Source organism: Macaca mulatta, chromosome 2, assembly GCF_049350105.2.
Source record: "Macaca mulatta isolate MMU2019108-1 chromosome 2, T2T-MMU8v2.0, whole genome shotgun sequence".
Classification (NCBI taxonomy): domain Eukaryota; kingdom Metazoa; phylum Chordata; class Mammalia; order Primates; family Cercopithecidae; genus Macaca; species Macaca mulatta.
The window spans coordinates 178,094,273-178,111,804 of NC_133407.1; the positions used below are offsets into that span (position 1 = coordinate 178,094,273).

Genomic DNA, 17,532 nt, shown 5'->3' on the forward strand with positions numbered 1-17,532 from the left:
ACAGTTAAAATCAACTTTCTTGCAAGATCGTGTTCCATATATTAAGGGACACCAACAGGAAGGATTCTAGAAAGGCTTAATTAACAATGTTAATTTTAACAATGTTAACATAACATTGTTTATTGAGGTTTCAGTGTTGTAGGCAAGTCCTCTTTAGCCCTTCAGCCAATTTAGGATTGTCTCTGTTTTCTTCCAACTGAGTACTGGAATAATAAAGCATCATATAAGGCAGAACTAACAACGGGTATTTCTGACTTTTAGATTTCCAGATTATTTATATATTACATACTAATTTTCATGAAAATAGTCTTGAGTTCCATAGTTGCAAATGGTAAATCTCTCAGTAAGTTTCCAAGATTTACACAATGACTATTTTGAGATTACAAATGTTCGGTTAACACTTGCGTCCAGTTAGTTATAGGAAGTATGGAGGTCAGAGTCTCTTAAACACAACCAATCCAGAGATTACGGTCTTAATATATTTGTGAAGAAGTTTGTGGCTACATCACTCTACCTTTACATTTTTCCTTTAACTTCAGCTCTTTTAATTTTTCATTAGTTCTTGTACTATGAGATATGCAAGATAGGAATAGATCTTAAATAGGAACATTTATCTTCCTGTAGAACTAAAAACCATGTTTGGAGGACAAGGTGGAGAGAAATGGAAAACATAGTAGAAAGTAACCACTGAAGTATCTCTAGTTCTTCAGTGCTTTTCCACCTGTTAAACGACTAGATATAGGGTGGACTAATTAATGCCTTTCCCTGACTCTGATAGTTAATACCCTACCTACATGGAAAAAAATCAGAGTCATCTATTCTCGTCATTAAAACATCTTCAGTTTTTTTTTTTTTTTTTTTAAACAAAATATTTCCATTGGGAAGTCATATGGATTAAAGCAGCCAAAGAGTCATGAGTCCTTACTCCTAAATGAATATGTCATTTCACAATAGAAAAAGAACACAATTGCTAAGTCTTTCTTGCTCCAGTTTTCTATTTTTGAAAATTATAATAAAAATATGTAGCTTCTATTAGTGGAATAACGAGTGAATGATGGCTGAATAACCACTAGGTATATTAGCAAATGTACTCTTAAATTTTACTAGAAATAAAAGACTGTTTCTCTTATCTCTCTCCAGTGACTTTTAAAATTATCAGTGCAAAGAATTTAGCTAAATGTTGCTAAAATTTCACTACTTTGCTAGTGTATCACAAAAATGGGCTTAGACATTCTTAACTTGAAAGATCTTATTATGAATCTGAACTTACTCTGAATGAGCAGCTTGAAGGGTTAAGAAGACTAATTCGTATTCCAAAAATGCTGGCTTATTTCAGAAGGCACAAGCAAGGAATAATTAAGAGGAATGCAAAGCACTTAGCGAACCTGAAGTATTCCACAAATCCTTAATAAAAAGCCTTGACGCTTTGGATGAGAATGGCAACTTATTACTTTGATTACCAATAATATCAACTCTGTCAGAGTTAGTGAACTTTTCAATTAGGTAACAGTTATTTAGATGAACGGTCAGGTCAGGTGGTAGAAGTTGAGCTTAATTTAATGAAATATTTTAAAGGAAATGCTTGAGGCTTTCACCTAAAGACACCATGAAGCTAGTGTCCAGCATTTATTTATCCATGATTTTAATTTGGGGTTACCACATGAAGAAACAAAGGAAAGAACACATACACAAACACAAATTTATTTTATTCATAGAGGGACAAATGGTGTCTGATGAAATACTGGATGTTGGTGGTGCTCCAAGAATTTAACATGTATTTGACCCTAATGTAGAGAATTATAGTTTTTTCTTTTTTTTTCAGCTAATTTTCAAGATACAGGGAAATTTTATTTTCATTATTTTAAGAAATAAAATTACTGTGGAGTGAATCAGAAGTCATAATAAAATGAAGACACCCTAGAACCCAAGCTGTTGGATTTGTGAGTAAGTTATCATGGATTATAAAGGGAGGACAAGATTTGAATATCAGGAAACCTGTACACATAGGAGAACTTCTATAAAATGGATGTTGCCTCTGGGCAACTGTCTGTTTTTCCTTTCACTTACATAGCACAGGTCTTCCAACTTTTCTATAGATGCCATGGACACAAACCCATGTGCAGTGTTTATAGATAAAATGTTCATTGAGAAAAAGAACATATTTGTTACCAAGTTGTGATAGTTAATTTTATACGTCCACTTGACTGGGTCATGTGGTACACAGACATTTGGTCAAACATTATTCTGGCTGTGTCTGTGAGGGTGCCTCTGGGTGAGATTAACATTTGGATCAAATCAGTAGGCTAAGTAAAGCAGATTGCCCTCCTCTATGTGGGTGGGCCTCATTTAATCAATGAAGATATGAATGGAACAAAAAGGCTTAGTAAGAGGGAACTTCTCTTTACCTGACCACTTGAGTTGGTACATTGTTTTTTCTTGCTTCCAGTCTGGGACGAAAACATTAGTTCTTCCTGGGTCTTAGCCCATCTGGGTTTCAGACTGGAACTTACACCTTCCTGGTTCTCAGGCTTTTGGACATAGACTGGAACTACACATTAACTCTACTGTGTCTCCAGCTAGGAAGTTGTCAGGAACTGCAGATCTTGGTACTTCTCAGCCTCCAGAATCATGTCAGTCAATTTCTTATAATAAATCTTTCTTTGTACACACACACACATACACACACACACCCTCTACTGGTTTGATTCTCTGGAGAATCCTGACTCGTACACCAAGCATTGGTGCGGGCTGCTTAAGACTAAGGAGAGAAAGCCCAAGATGAGGAGCAGTTGTGCCATAAGGTGAGAGTGGGCATCATGTACATCAGTGACAACACACAACAGGAGAAATGTTTCCGCCTTATGTGGCACAAAATAAAGCACAATGAGAGAAAGTACGGCCTACTCATTAAACACAAAGATTCTAAAACATCACTGCCTTAAATCAAATAACAATTCTGTGCCTTCCAAGCTATGTAACCTTAGGAAAGTCATTTAGCCATTCTCTGCCTCAGCTTTTTCAAATGTAAAATACGAATAATAATGGTATGTACTTTATAGATGTGCTGTGAGAACACGAGCTCAATACATGCTCATGCTGCTATGTGACTCCACCATTTCAGAGCTTCTGCCTCCTTTGGATGGCAGCTCCATTTGAATATTGCTTCATTGGAGTTGGCATCTTTACAGGGTGAGATCATGGGTCCTCATTTAAATCTGATTTTTCTTTTGATTTTCTTTTAAATCAACTTTCTTATGTTTTTTAAAGGGGACCTATCAGACATAAGGAAAATATAAAATGAAGTACAAAGTTCCATTAGCTATAGACATCCCACTGCAAAAATTAATTTACTCATTTATAAGATAAGGTGGTTTAAAACCTGTGTTTGAAACTAGCAGCATGCCACAGAATCACCAGTGAAACTTTTTAAAAGTGCAAATGCTGGAACCCCACCCCTATCAATTGCATCTGAATCTAAGGTTGGGAGTGAGATGATGAGAAGTGTAAGGCATGTGTGTATGTTAAGAATCTTTATTAGTTTATCAAATTTTCCTTATAAACCACATTAGATAATTTGTAAGGTTCATACTATCTGTAATATCACATAACTAATAATGTTTAATCTAACATCTCTAAAGAATTTTTAAAGTAGTCTTGGTACTTTAATCCATTTTTTAAAATTCAAGTTGACATAATGACATGTTTTTCTCTGAAATAGACTCTCATATGGATCAAAGTCAACTAACCAGAATATGGGAGTAATAATAATAAGATATTGCTACCTCAGTAGCAGTTTCATTGTTGGCCAGACGTGTCACTGCAAAGACCTACCTGGCAGTCCCTACAAGATAGATGTACTAGGTACTTTTAATTAATCTTCTCCAGTCTCAAAAGGTCTATGGTGGTTGACCTTTAGGAAGTATATGCTTTAAAAAATTCACTCAAGCACTGAAAAAATCAAATAATTGAATTCAGACTATTGATAGAGACAAATAAAGGGACACGTGCGAAACAGTATCCCAGGCCATGTCCCTGACAAGGGCACTGTAGTCAAAATTAGTTGAAACAAAATATATAATCAACCTGATTTGGGGGATACGTCTTCCTTATTGTATAAGTTATATGCACAACTGGAGTGAGCAAAATTAGTACATTGTATTTTCTCCCAGTGAAATTCAATGAACGAGGAAGATCTTTTTTCCACAACTCACTTTGACTTCTTCATGTACAGCCAGTAGACGACACCAGCAACAAGGGCAGCAAGGAGGAGACCAACAACGATTCCCACAATGAGTTTTGCCTGGTCATTCACCTTCTCTCTGTTTTCATCTGCAACAAAGAAGAAAAGTCCATGCAATTACAGACAATGCCAAGGATTTTCAGAAAGTCAGTCTAGCTATTACTTTGTATTAAAAATGACTAAAGCTCACTACGGTAATTAACATGCAAACTTGTGATTTTTAAAGGGTAAAATTTTAGCATTCTTACTATCTTGTCTCATTTGGTATTTCAATTCAAGTTGAAATTGTGGACAGCTAAGAAAATTACTTATACCATGACACTTCATAAATCTTGAGCTGATAGTTAAGGAAGAAGAGTCGGCAGCATAGTACCTACCACTTATCTCGTCTGCCTCATCGTGTTCTGGAATACTTACTGAAATGAAAAATGTTAATATGAAATTAAAAACAAAATTTGTTGATATATGAAAGTCACCTTTACCATTATAGTATGATGTAATAATACTCAAAGATAAAATGTCTATTCTACAACTAAGAGTAAAAAAAAAAATCACACTTAATAAAGTATGACCTTGCCTACAAAGAAATTAATCTTGTTTTAAGGAAAGGAGAGGAGCTACAATTGCAAAGATATTAATCTACCATAGAAAATTTCATAACTGATGGCCTATAGAATTAATCTGAAATCCATATTGATTTTCCCACTATCTACCACCTTTTAATAGTCATTCTTTTTTTAGGGAAACAAGCTGGCACCTAGGAAGTCTACAGTGTGGTGTTTATCAACTTTTCTCAACTCTCCTGCCCTGATATAGGAGAATTCATTGTCTTTCTCTAGTGTCAAGGACTTACGACTAGAGATGTTCTCAAAGTAGTAGGAGTAGAGGTTCAAACTGACTGGGAATATCTCCGAGATTAAGAAGCAACATATATGAAGTTTGCAAAGCCCTCTAAATGACTCTGATAATGCTCTTGGTCCATTTTAAGAATTACCACTGTGCTGAATTATTATCTAACATTAAAATTTATAAATAATCTTCAAAGTGCATGGGCATGTATCAGAACTGCCAGTGACATTTGATAAAATGCAGATTCCCGAACCTCTCCTCATACATACTAAATTGGCATCTCAGGAGGTGCTCACTGAATTTGAAAACGACTGTATTAAATGTTGATAAAGTCACTGCAAGGCCTAGAACTGAAGCATACCATTCAATGGGTTAACATAAAAAGGAGAAACTTGTGTTCAGGAAGAAAGGGTAGGTTCTCTTTCTAGGTTGGACAAATCAATACTCACTGAATTGCATTCTGAGAAGTCAATGCTCCTATTTTAGAGTTAAATTTGTTTGGTTCTTTTCTCCTGTCAATCCATTAGGCCTTTATATTCCAGTCATAATTTGTTAGGGACCATTATTTTTCGACGATTATTTTCTCCTAGCTCTTGCTAATTCCCAGCTAGTGTAGTTCTAGCCTGCTAATGTCATATACAGGTTTCCAACTGAATGAAGAATGAAAGTTTGGCAGGTCAGTTAGCATCCTGTCCAGAACTGAGCCTCATTCTAGGCCTGTCCTGATTTAAGGTTGACAAAGCAATAGGAACAAGTATAAAATTGAAGATTATGGACAATTTCACATTAAATGACAATTGTTTTCTGAAGAAGCTGTTGTTGGTATGTATGTATTACCCTGATTTCAACATCGACAGATTTTTCCACATTCTCTGAGATAGTTTCGATTATCTGATTTTTGGCTATAGTTCAAATATGATATGACAAAACGAAGAATTTTGTAAACTAGATTCATGAATTCTAAAATCACTCTTGCTAGTTTGCTAAATGACTTTAAACATGTGGCATGCTAGTACCCTTATGCTGATAAGGGTAGGATAAATACCACAAAGGATTAGAAGGCAAAATAATAGATCAAAGGGAATTAAAAATTTAACAAATTTAAAACTGTCACAAAAATGTTTTAAGATGATCTTTGAATTACCTCCACTCTGAACATAAAGCATGAATTAAATAAGAGAAACTTATTTTTTTTGTTCTCTGTTGCTTTTGAGAACTATTCCTGTACAGGATAAGGCCTCTGACCCATAAAACATGAAATGATTTAACTGTCAAGACAAGGATAGCACAAGAATGGACACCAGGAAAAAAGAAAAAATAACCTTATGATGATGATACCAAATGCAAAATAAATAAATAAAACTTACCATAATGTAGTACAGGAAGATGGAATTGAAGATTTTAAACTAATGAAGAATAACTTCAAATTTTCTTACTTTTGTAATGCCAGAAATAAAATACTCACTAGCAGAGACATTCAAGGAGTTTACTGTTCTCTCCAGTTGGTTTTCTGCTGTGCAAGTTAATGTAACATTCTCTTCAGGGGAAATGATAATTTTACTATAATACCTGCCATTGATATAAGGAGATTCCTCTGTCTGGAAAAAGAAGAAAAAAGATGGGTTTAGAAATGAAAATGGATTAAAAAGCATAGGAAAGAGTAATAATGAATGTAACAGGATAGGTGTGGGGCTCTGTAGAGCATTCTAGTGTTCAAAAGCTATGTAAGATCATAGATCAAGACTCATGTATGCGAATATCTACAAAGGTTAGTAAATCCATAATGAAATTTCTGGGTTTTTGTGAATTCTAATAATTAAGTTAATTAAACTCTTATTTTTAAATAGAATCTCAGGTTTACTCAATATTTTGGCCTGATGATACTTGTTTCAAAATAATTGGTGACTATCTAATGACCAATTTTCTGTCAGTAAATATATAAATTTAATTATTTATAAATTTAGTCACTGTTCTTCATTGTGGGAATTAATTCCTTTATCTTAAACCATTATATCAAAGTACATATGTATGTATAATTTGCTCATGGGTACATGAAACCATTTTTTTTTCTGAAGTTTTCTGTTGTAAATACAGAGGATGGATGATTTTTCAGTGACTGCTGTCCATCTAATGTTTGTGAGGTGTTAATGAGGGTAATCGCTGCATTTAATTCCTTCAAATATAAAAATACAATTTACTTTAATCTCATCCCTAGGATTTGACTCCTAAACCCAACATGGTTGAGGCAAATGATGTACTTGCACTCATTTCTTGGTCAACTTATGATCGCATTCCCTACATTTTTCTCTTTCTATACTGTTTGCTTTCTCCTCAACTACATGGTAAGCGCCTTGAGGACAAGAGCTAGTCTCATGTTTTGGGTATCTTCTAGTTGCTGGGGGTGGAGGAGGGGCACAGACATCTTGTAGTTGTAAAATAACAGATTCACCATAAATCTGAGAGGGAACAAATAAAAGATTATGGATGCATCAGCACAAACCTAGAACAAGAAAAATAGCATATCACCCAGTGGGCCAGAATCAATCTTTCTCCTTGACAATGAAAGATGGCATTATTATTTTTACCCTCATAGTAAATTTACCTGCTATTTTTTCACTTCCTACTAGGAGTTTTCATCTGACTTTCTCGCTGAATCTTTGTTTTTGTTACTTTAAACTCTACAAAATACATTTTCTCATTTCTAGGATGGTCTTTTAAATCTTCATATCTTTTCATTAATCAAAAATTTACTGTGTGCTTATGTTTCTGTGTTCTATGTCTGTATCACCAGTACCTAAAGATTCTTTTTTTTTGCTGCATTTATCACTTAAATTGAACTAGAGAGCAAAAACAATTGAGTAGAAAAGAAGCAATCATTTTTGATGCTAAAAACAGATCTGCACATTGTCTGCAATTTAGATGGCTCAAGTCTTTATTCCAAATCAAGAAAACTGCATTTTCCTAAGTTTAAGGAGCCCAGAGCTTCTTTGCCTCCTCTTACATGCTTTCTCACTGTGTGTCCCCATCACACTTAACTTAATGACACTTAAGTCATTCACTTCAAGTGTGCCTACTCTTTTGGGGACTTTGGGGACTTTCCATACCTAGAGTTAAGCAGCTATATATGCATCACCTATAGTTGAAAGAGCCAAAATCCACTTTGCACTGCAAAACTGCACGGCATAAGCTGGGACAGTGGCCCAACTTCCCTGGACAGAGGAAGAGTGGAGATTTTAGCTTAAAATTAATTTGCAGCTCTTTGCTTTATATATGGCTTCTCGAATTTCAACCGGGTCAAAATCTGAGAAGCAGCACAGAAGATTCAAATAATCCAGTGGTACCTCTGGGTGCTCCTGAGAGGCCTTTACTGATTATACTGAGAAGAGGGAGACATGAAGACTGTTGTAAAGAACAATGGAATTAACAAGTATGTCAGCAACTCAAGCAGATTGGCAATTTACTGGGATTACAGTTCTGAATCCCTCCAGTGTTGGCCAGATTCTCATCTTTCTTTTAGGGGGAGGGTCAAAGACTTAATAGTAAGAGAAAATAACAGGTAGTGTTAATAAATCCTTAACCCTTTACTATTACTAAAATAAAAAGGTATATGTAATAAGGTCTGGTTTATGACCCTTTTGTTCAGAAGGGTACATCCTAGACACTATGTATGTAGCTTGCCTTATTCTGGCCTTTGCACTGCATAGGCATGTCAGACCACACATTCATAAGCAGTAACTGTTCTTCTCCACCATCCCTACACGAGGACATAGTTTTAAGAAGAAATACCCCTTAACGTGCATAAATTGAGCACAGTATTGGAGCCCAGTTATACTGAGATGCATGAGCTTATTTTGCAGAAAAGTGTATATCTTAATGTTTTAATCACTCAAATTTCAGGAATGAATGATCATAAAGTAATACCCAATTTATATTCTTTTAAAAACAGATACTGACCATGACACAGTGGTTCCTCCCTTCTCCATGGCCCTGGGATAAAATTTCTCTTTGAGCCATGTTCTTCCTTTGGGAAAATTAAGAAGTTAGCAAAAGCTTCCTCTGAGCATGTACTGCAAATTTTATGTGGTAACAAACCAACCTACAGCGTAAGTTCGTGAAGAAAAAAAAACCACATTGGACAAAGTGCAGCATGTAACAAGAAGACAAATACTTGCTTGGTTTATGACGCTTCCACTGCCAGTAATTGTCCATTGAATGGCTGGCTTTGGAAAACCTTCCACGTGGCAGATGATTGTTTTAGATAGTCCACTGGGATCAGTTTTCTTTGTCATTTTTATTTGAGGTTTGCCTAAAATATCATTACAATTAAAATAAGATGTTGAACTGAGATCATAAAAAAACCAGGTATAAAATTCTCAAAGAATAATTTGAGTTAGTGCCCAAGTATTTTATTACCTTCTACAATGAGTGTCAATGACTCTCTTTTCTTTAGTCCTTCAACCTCCTGCAGAGCAGTTTCGCAGACATAGTTTCCAGCATCCTGATAATGAAGACTAGAAAATGACGGGCTAGATCGAAGCCTGATGTTATCCTGATTAAATAAAAAGTAAATTACCTCATGTGGCAGAATTAAAACTCTCAATGTATTTATTAGATAATAATTAAGCCTAAAACGATTCTTCTGGGAATAATAAAAATGCAAACTTCTTTTTCTTAACTTCACATGCTTTCAAAATAGATTTCCTTTTCCAGATTTTTATTTCAGGCTCTTTCATTTACTGAATTTATAATTTGGAAAGTGTTCATAAACGTGTAAGAATCAAGTTTCGTTGTTTGTGAAGTGGGGTAATAATATACCATAATTAAATTGTTTTGAGGACTTAATTATACAAATAATATATTGTGCTTACATTAAGGGGAGTTTTCAGTTTATAGTACCTACTCCTTATAGTACGTGTAGGTGATATAGGATTGACAGACATGGAGACTTGCGGTACCTAACCAATGATGAGCATACATGCAAGAAAGTCATTTCATACACTTATCAAACGCATAAACTGTTGATACAGTTATCAACACAGGGGACCTATTATAGAGTATTATGGTTTGAATGTGTTCCCCAAATTTGGTGTGGAAAACTTAATTCACCAAAATCACACGTTGATAATGTTTGGAGGTGGGGGTCATCAAAAGGTAATTATGATTAGATAAGGTTATCATAGTGGGGCCCTTATGATAAGGCTGGTGGCTTTATTAGAAGAGGAATAGAGAGCTGAGCTGGCATGCTCTTGCCCGCTCACCATGTGATGCCCTCTACAATGCTTTTATTCCAATTTCTATGAACAAAAGAAATGTAACATTTAATTTTAAAAACTTGCCTGATATACAGAAAATAATCCCATTATGTCAGGAATTGAAATGCTCCTAAGCAGGCAACTAGGCACGATCCTAAGATTATGTGGTCTTTGTCCATTAGGATATTTTTTCCCACTCCTCATTAACTAACCAATAATCAGGGAATACTGATCATCACTATTTTGAATATATGAGTTGTTCATGACAGTTAATTCATAACAGTGATTGCAGTTGATGTAAAAACAGTGTAAGCCACAGTAAACTTAGTTTCTCTAGTCCTATAGTAAAATACGCAATGAGTGTTCACATGATTATGAATTAGTGTAGTTGCCTAGAACTTGTCTAGCCTTGTGATCACTGATTACTATATACATATCATGCTAGATTGCAGCACAGGAAGTGGCACTTTATTTTAGTGAACAAGTTGTGATGACGCTGTGGCTGAGAGTAAAATAAGAAACTGAGCTCACAGAGTAACACAACAAGTAACAGAGGATTGAGTGCTAAAAGGGATCAAAAGGCAGGCAGTAAAGCAATACAAAATAATTTCATTAATATATTTCCATTAAAAAGAAACTCTAGAAAAAATATTTCTCCACAGTTTCTTATAAAGGTAATTCTTGTCAACTCCTATTTCAAATGGTATGTGTGTTTTCTGAACCCATCAAGGGTTAAGGATTCTTGTCACATGTCATGCTCTGGTAACAAATGCACTGGGAGTTTGGATATACTAGCCAAGGGTTTAAGTGGAGGGATCACACACAACCTTTTCTTTTGGTGATAACCTTGTCTCAGATCGCCAATTATCAGTCACACTTCCTTATTCTAAAAGGATAGCCAATGGCCTACATTTCAGACAATTACAGGAGTGTAAGCACTTGTTCAGGAAATACTGAATTAACTCCTAGTATGTTCCAGGTATTCTACTGTAGCTCAGGGATAAAAGGGATTCCTTTCTAGGAGTTCTTGCTCCAGTGGAATCTGTTTTCAGAAACTTAAGAGTGGTCTCAGCTGCAGAGAGACAAAAAAGGTGTCTTATCAAAGCATAGTATTTGTACTCAGTAAGGCCTGGCCTTGAGTCTCTGTCAGTTATGAGCTTTCTGATTTCTTTTCCTTCAATTTCTTTATATGAATAATGTGGGAAAATAATAATCCTTGTATTTCACAGGGTTGTTGTAAATATCACATAAGGATAATGTGGGCAAAACCACACTGTAAATTGTTAAGCCCTGTGGTATATAACTATGTTTGTATGTGCACACATGTGTGTGGTGTGTGTGTATAATTAATCTATACACATAATTGACATAACACCCCAAACTAAGTTTCAGAACACCAATTATGGATGTCACCCTGTTGATGAGCACCTCTAAAATTTTACTGTTATTTTATTTATCTTATCAGAAACACACACAGAGAGAGAGCGAGCTGGTATATAAACACATCCATGAATGTATCTACTTGAATACAATATAAAGTGCATAAGAAACCTAAAAATAAATCAATCCAAACAGCAGGGTAGTACCAAAAATATTACTTACTTTCATCCATACCACAGTTGCATTCCTGCTAGCGGATATTGTGCATGACACGGGTAGGGCATCACCAATCTGTCTGGTCACTTCTCCACTTGGGTTTAAGGACAAATCCAAATCTGTGAAGCAGAAAATCTGTTCAAAATGCTAACTCTGAAATGTAAAATAGTCAAAATATTTTGGAGAAGAAAAGATGAAAGAAAATACATTTCTTCAAACTGCATTTGGACATTCAGAACTGATTTATAGGACTGAAATAATTGGACTATAGCATGATTAGCCTGGTTTTTCAAGCCAGCTTTGAGACTAGTTTAGACAAGAGAATGGTCAATCTAATTGATTATCCATTTATTTACAGTTAATATGATTGATATTTTGAGGGGACATAAATATTCCCCTTGGGTCTATCACCTTAAGAAAAAAAATCTTAAGTCACTTCTGGAAGAAAATAAAGAAAGATGATGACTAGGTAAATATTACATAAAGAGATGGTAAGGCATAAACGTTGGAAAATCAAGCATCTTTAGACAGCAGGTGATAAATCGAAATACCATGAGATAGTAGTTGTGTTTCTTCAGAGAGAATTGACTATAGTAGCAGATATGTTTAAAAAGTGCGATTCCATTTCTCATCCAGTTGATGGAAAACAATTTTTATAAAAATTTTACTGTCATAGTCTGATCTGTATAAGAAAATTCCAACTCAATTGAACAAGTATTTAATGTACAGCTACTATGTCGCAAGCACTGATGAGAGATGCAGAGATAAATAATGAGCTTACAAGTCAATGAGGCAGAGGTACTATGCTAACTATAACACACAGTCCATGAAATCAGCACCTAGTAGGAAGCCTGACACTGATTTGAAGTTCAAGAAATATTTGTTGAAAGATGAAAGGCAAGCTAGAAACAGAGGTACAGACGAAGACTTAATGGAAGTATAGAGAACAGAGACAAACTGGGTTTCAAAGCAGTAATAAAGGCTTTGTAAAGGGAACACTATATGTTCGTGGCCTCAAATGATTGAGAAGGACTTTGATAGGGGAAGATGTAAGGAAAACTTTGGTCACATAAGAAAAGGCAAAAAGATGCGAGAGCTTGGCAGATTCTGTAATGGTGAGTAATTGGGTATAAGTGGTGACAACTCATGAAAGTTAAACTCATACAATTCATTGAGACTAGACTGAAGAGGACCATGCTTGCCACACTGGGAGTTGTGTCTTTGTTCTACAGTATGAAGACTTGCCATTACACTCTGCGTTTCTCCTTGATTTTACATGTCATAATTGCAATTTGTTGATTGCAACATCATTTTTAAAGTTCGTCTCTCCTATCATACTGAAAGCACCGTGAGGGTAGTGATTGTGACTTAATTTGTCACTGATATAGCCACAGTGCCTGACACATGGTAGACTCTCAAACACTACTATTGAATGAATGAAGGGAAGGAGCATGTTTTCTCAGTTTCTCATTAATATTAAACCATGTACCATCATGTAGAAAAGTGGAGTTTCCTCAGAATATTTGGGTGAATTGTATTTAGATAAAAATTTTATTCTGGATGAGTTAGAAGTTTTTGTTAGCTGGATAGCTAATTTTCCAGAGAGGAGATAAACAATTTTACAGGACAATGATGGACTTTGTAAGCTCTGATGAAGACTCTATGTGTGCACATATTGGCAGGGAAATAGTAACTTTCATCAGCAACTAGGAATTTGTAGGCTGTGAGACTTGATGAGCAGTCTATTCTGCAAACATGTGCAAGAATGGGTTGATGCTTCTCTACCCACACTTCCTTTAGACATGTTTGAAAAGGAAACAAATCTTGTTTCTGGAAAATAAGCAAGCAATCAAAGATAAGTGGGTAAAAATAGGATTTTTATGTTTCCATATAATTTAGAATCAGATGTTGATTTATGTGAAATACTTTTTTTCAGCTTTTGAGGAGCAATAGAGTCAGCAATGGAGTTAAAATCCAATGTTAGAGTCTACCTGTCAAAAGCAAGGTGCACTTAAATCTAATTAAATGCACTAAAATTCAATTAAACTTTTACACACTTTTGTTTAATTTTCCCCCATCACAGCTAAACACGTAGGCACTATATGGCTGCAACCAAGTCTTTTGCTTTGTCAGTCTGCTATCTATCCTTCCCTGCCTTATCTACAAGTAAACAAACAAGTGCCCTCCTCTTTTAGAGACCTGTGTACCTTGCATCTCTTAAAAATAAGCACGTCACACCATCTCTAAGGCACTAGATTATTGATTATTGGCCCAAAGACATCATGAACAATGATAATAGAGAGCTATTCCACATGTGGTTCTATCTGCTGGCTATATTCTCTCTGTTCATTATTTTATTTTATTTTTATGGAACAGGACTGGATAATATTGTTATACTGGAGGCTACTGCTTTCTCTGTAACTAGCCCCTGGTGGTAGACACATTCAAACCCAAGCAACATAAGCAAGGAGCAAATGGAGAAATGGCCCAGCTGTGAGCATAACAGTCCACTGTTTTTACAGGGCTCCCAAGGGAGCACTCCCAACATCAGACAATCAGAAGCAACCATCTGGTTGCTGTATTCCCCAATGCACCCCCCTGTATCTCTCTCAAAATTTTAGCTCATATCCCACATGTTTTCAAAGTATTATGAGTCAAATGAAAGAGTTAGAACTATGTACTCAAGACAATTTCTAAAGTCTTTTTATACTCAGTAGGATTGTAGTGGATAACGTCTAGAGGAAACCTTATTAAAGGTACTGTTGAGGGCAAAGGACTTATTAGGAACTTTGTACTATACCTCCAAGCAAGACTGACATTTGCTCAAAGCACTCTGAATTCTAGTGTCACCAGGGTGTGGTATAAATTAGTTTACTGTTTCCATGATTCATCAGGTACATCAATAATATGGACTGTCATGAATTAGAACATAAAGAACTCAAGTTAAGTGTCTGGTATTTATGTATGTCTTTTTCTGTTACACCGAGGCAAATACAACTTTTGGAGTATTTGGAGATCAAAAGCAAATTAAAAGTTAAAACGTTATGTCCACAGTGATTTTCAAGAAGTTCTGTTTCCAGAAATTTCCTGTCCCTCTATATAGAGTACATTTAGCCAACAAATAACTTCTAATGATCTCTACTTCCTGTTCCCAAAACTGAGTCTATAGTAACTTTGTATTGCCTGAGTTTGGGTGTTAAATTTATTCTGTAACACAAATGATAATGCTGGGTCAACTGCAAAGCTGGTGTACTTCAAGAACATGGAAATGTTTTCTTAAAATATGCGGAGTTGTTTCTTTAAGGTCCATATGAATATTGTTTATTGACACCACAAATTGAAGACACGTAGAAAGAAGATGGAGATGTACCACTGCCAAATGTTGTGGTTATCAGAGCCATGCAAGGTTTCAATATTGCAGTGCAAATCTGGACCAAAGTTGAGCTTATCCTGATGCTCTCTCTACTGCATCTAAGCAACCAAGTTATTTAAGAAAGATATACCTGCAGTTTATTTGAAAAGATAGCTACATTAAGCTATTAGAAGCCTTTGAAGTGAAGCTGCTGATGAAGAAGTAAGTGACTTACAGTGAACTGTGATGGCTGTTGAAGCAATCATGCTTTTTTTGTCTATCAGGGAGCACTTGTAGTCTCCTGTTGCATTGCGCCTCACATCTGTCAGTGTGTAAGTATTTGAGCTTCTTATTCCTTCGGGCTGTCCCTTTTGATAGAGGCAAAATGTCAGATGATTATACTTGATTGCTACAATGAGAACAGTTGTATTTCTTGATGAAGATAGCATTTTATCAGGTAAGATAAAATAAGGGTATGTGTTTCATTCATCACGCAAAAATAGTACAGTTTGTGTTACCAACATCTGATTCCTGGGCAAATAATTGATGTTTTGGATCTAAGGAATTTGAGAGCTGATTTATTTTCTATTGATGACATTTATTTTATTGACATCATGGTTTTTGCTCAAGTTTCAAGTACATTTTTAAAAAGTCCAATGTTTTATTTTTATATTTATGCCTTATGTAATTTGACAAAAATATTTGAGACAGCTTAAAAGGAAATATGGCATATATCCAGATTAAAAGAAAAAACACAAAAGGAAGGAAAGAAAGAAGAAAGGAAGGAAAGTAAAAAGGAAGAAAGGATGAAATGAGAAGAATGAGAAAGAAAGGGGAAAGGAAGAGAGAGAAGAGAGGGAAAAAATGACAAAAGAAAAAGAAAAGAAATTAAGAAATTAAGACTAGGAAAAATATAGATGATATAGGAATAATATATGTTAACAAAGAAAGATATTCAGCAGATATTATTGCAAAAACTGAGACACAAATTTGGCTGTGTCATCCCTGATAGCCAAAGCTGAAACCGAGTTAGCTTCAAATTTTCCTTCGCAAATGAAATAAAAACAGCAATTAATTTATCAGGAGAAACAAAGTTTTCTGTCAGTATAAAGAAATTACTTATACTAGTCTTCTGAATAATGTAGTGAATGATATTCTTAAGTACTAATGAGTACTGTGGTAGATGAAATTTGTAAGCACATCCCTGCAGTAAATGCAACATTGAGTTGCATATGGCTTCCCTCAATGCGAAAGTGATGTCAAACACAAAGCTACAGGAGTGCAAACAGGCATCCTCAGACAGAGCTCTCTCCTTGTCTGTTTCCAGATCCTTATGACATGCAGAGCACATCCAAGACGAATTTTCCAAAGTATCCTCTATGCATATAATTTCCTTCAACTATGATATGGAAAAAAGTTGACGAAATGGCATTTCAAGATTATACATAATGACAAAAAAAAAAAAAGAGCCATAGCATTATCCTAAATATAACGTGCAACAGAACTATCCCTACTTCAGAGGGTTAGAGGTATGTTCAGGGCAATGTTGTGGGCAGATTTAGAATCCACATCAGTTCATTCACTGTCTTCAGTTTTCATTTTGCAGTTATCTGCTTCTGACGAGCAGATTCTTATCGTTTATTTGGATAATTAAATTTTAAGTTTTTGCAATTATGGTTTCCTGTGGTTGACCTTTTTTTTTTTTTTTCTCTTTGTCCTTGAAATCTCTCAGCATTGAGAAAAAAAGCAAGAAACTGGCAGGTGCAGAAAAAGCTTCCACATGAAATTTTATAGGTGGTGTCTCTTGTCCCCAGCAATAACATTTTTTCTCACTTCATCTAACCATGTAAGAACAATTCTTCATGTCAGCCGGAAGTCAAACAACAGGATAAAATGATAGTCATTCAACTCAAGTAATACTTAAGCACTTACTGGTAAGTAAAACAAAAACTCCTCTGGGGGAGGATTGCCATTTCCTAAGCATTTAAGAGTGACGTTATCCCCTTCTTTGATGGCAGTTTTTGGTGGCAGCACTTGTATTGTCACCTGCTCTGTAGGATCTGTAAGAGTTACAGACACAAGTTAACCATTTTTGTCAAGTACCGCATTACTCTGTGCGTACAATGTAAATGACTAAATTACACATAATTTTCCCAAGAAGCTAGTAATGGTAATTGCTTAAATATACCTTTTTATAGAAGGATTGAAGCTAATAGCTACTTGCTATACAAGTACTAATCTTA

The 17,532-nt window shown here is 35.3% G+C and overlaps 1 protein-coding gene across 4 annotated transcripts in view; it reads right to left on the minus strand.

Moving 5' to 3' along the window:
- ALCAM (activated leukocyte cell adhesion molecule) overlaps nt 1-17,532 on the minus strand; it is a 207,610-nt gene that overhangs the window by 20,093 nt on the left and 169,985 nt on the right. Inside the window, 8 exon segments of one of the 4 annotated variants that reach the window (NM_001257702.1) lie at nt 4,212-4,329; nt 4,618-4,656; nt 6,555-6,687; nt 9,262-9,395; nt 9,503-9,638; nt 11,944-12,056; nt 15,525-15,657; nt 17,222-17,349. In NM_001257702.1, coding sequence (NP_001244631.1) covers nt 4,212-4,329; nt 4,618-4,656; nt 6,555-6,687; nt 9,262-9,395; nt 9,503-9,638; nt 11,944-12,056; nt 15,525-15,657; nt 17,222-17,349 — 934 coding nt within the window. 4 annotated transcript variants of the gene reach the window in all.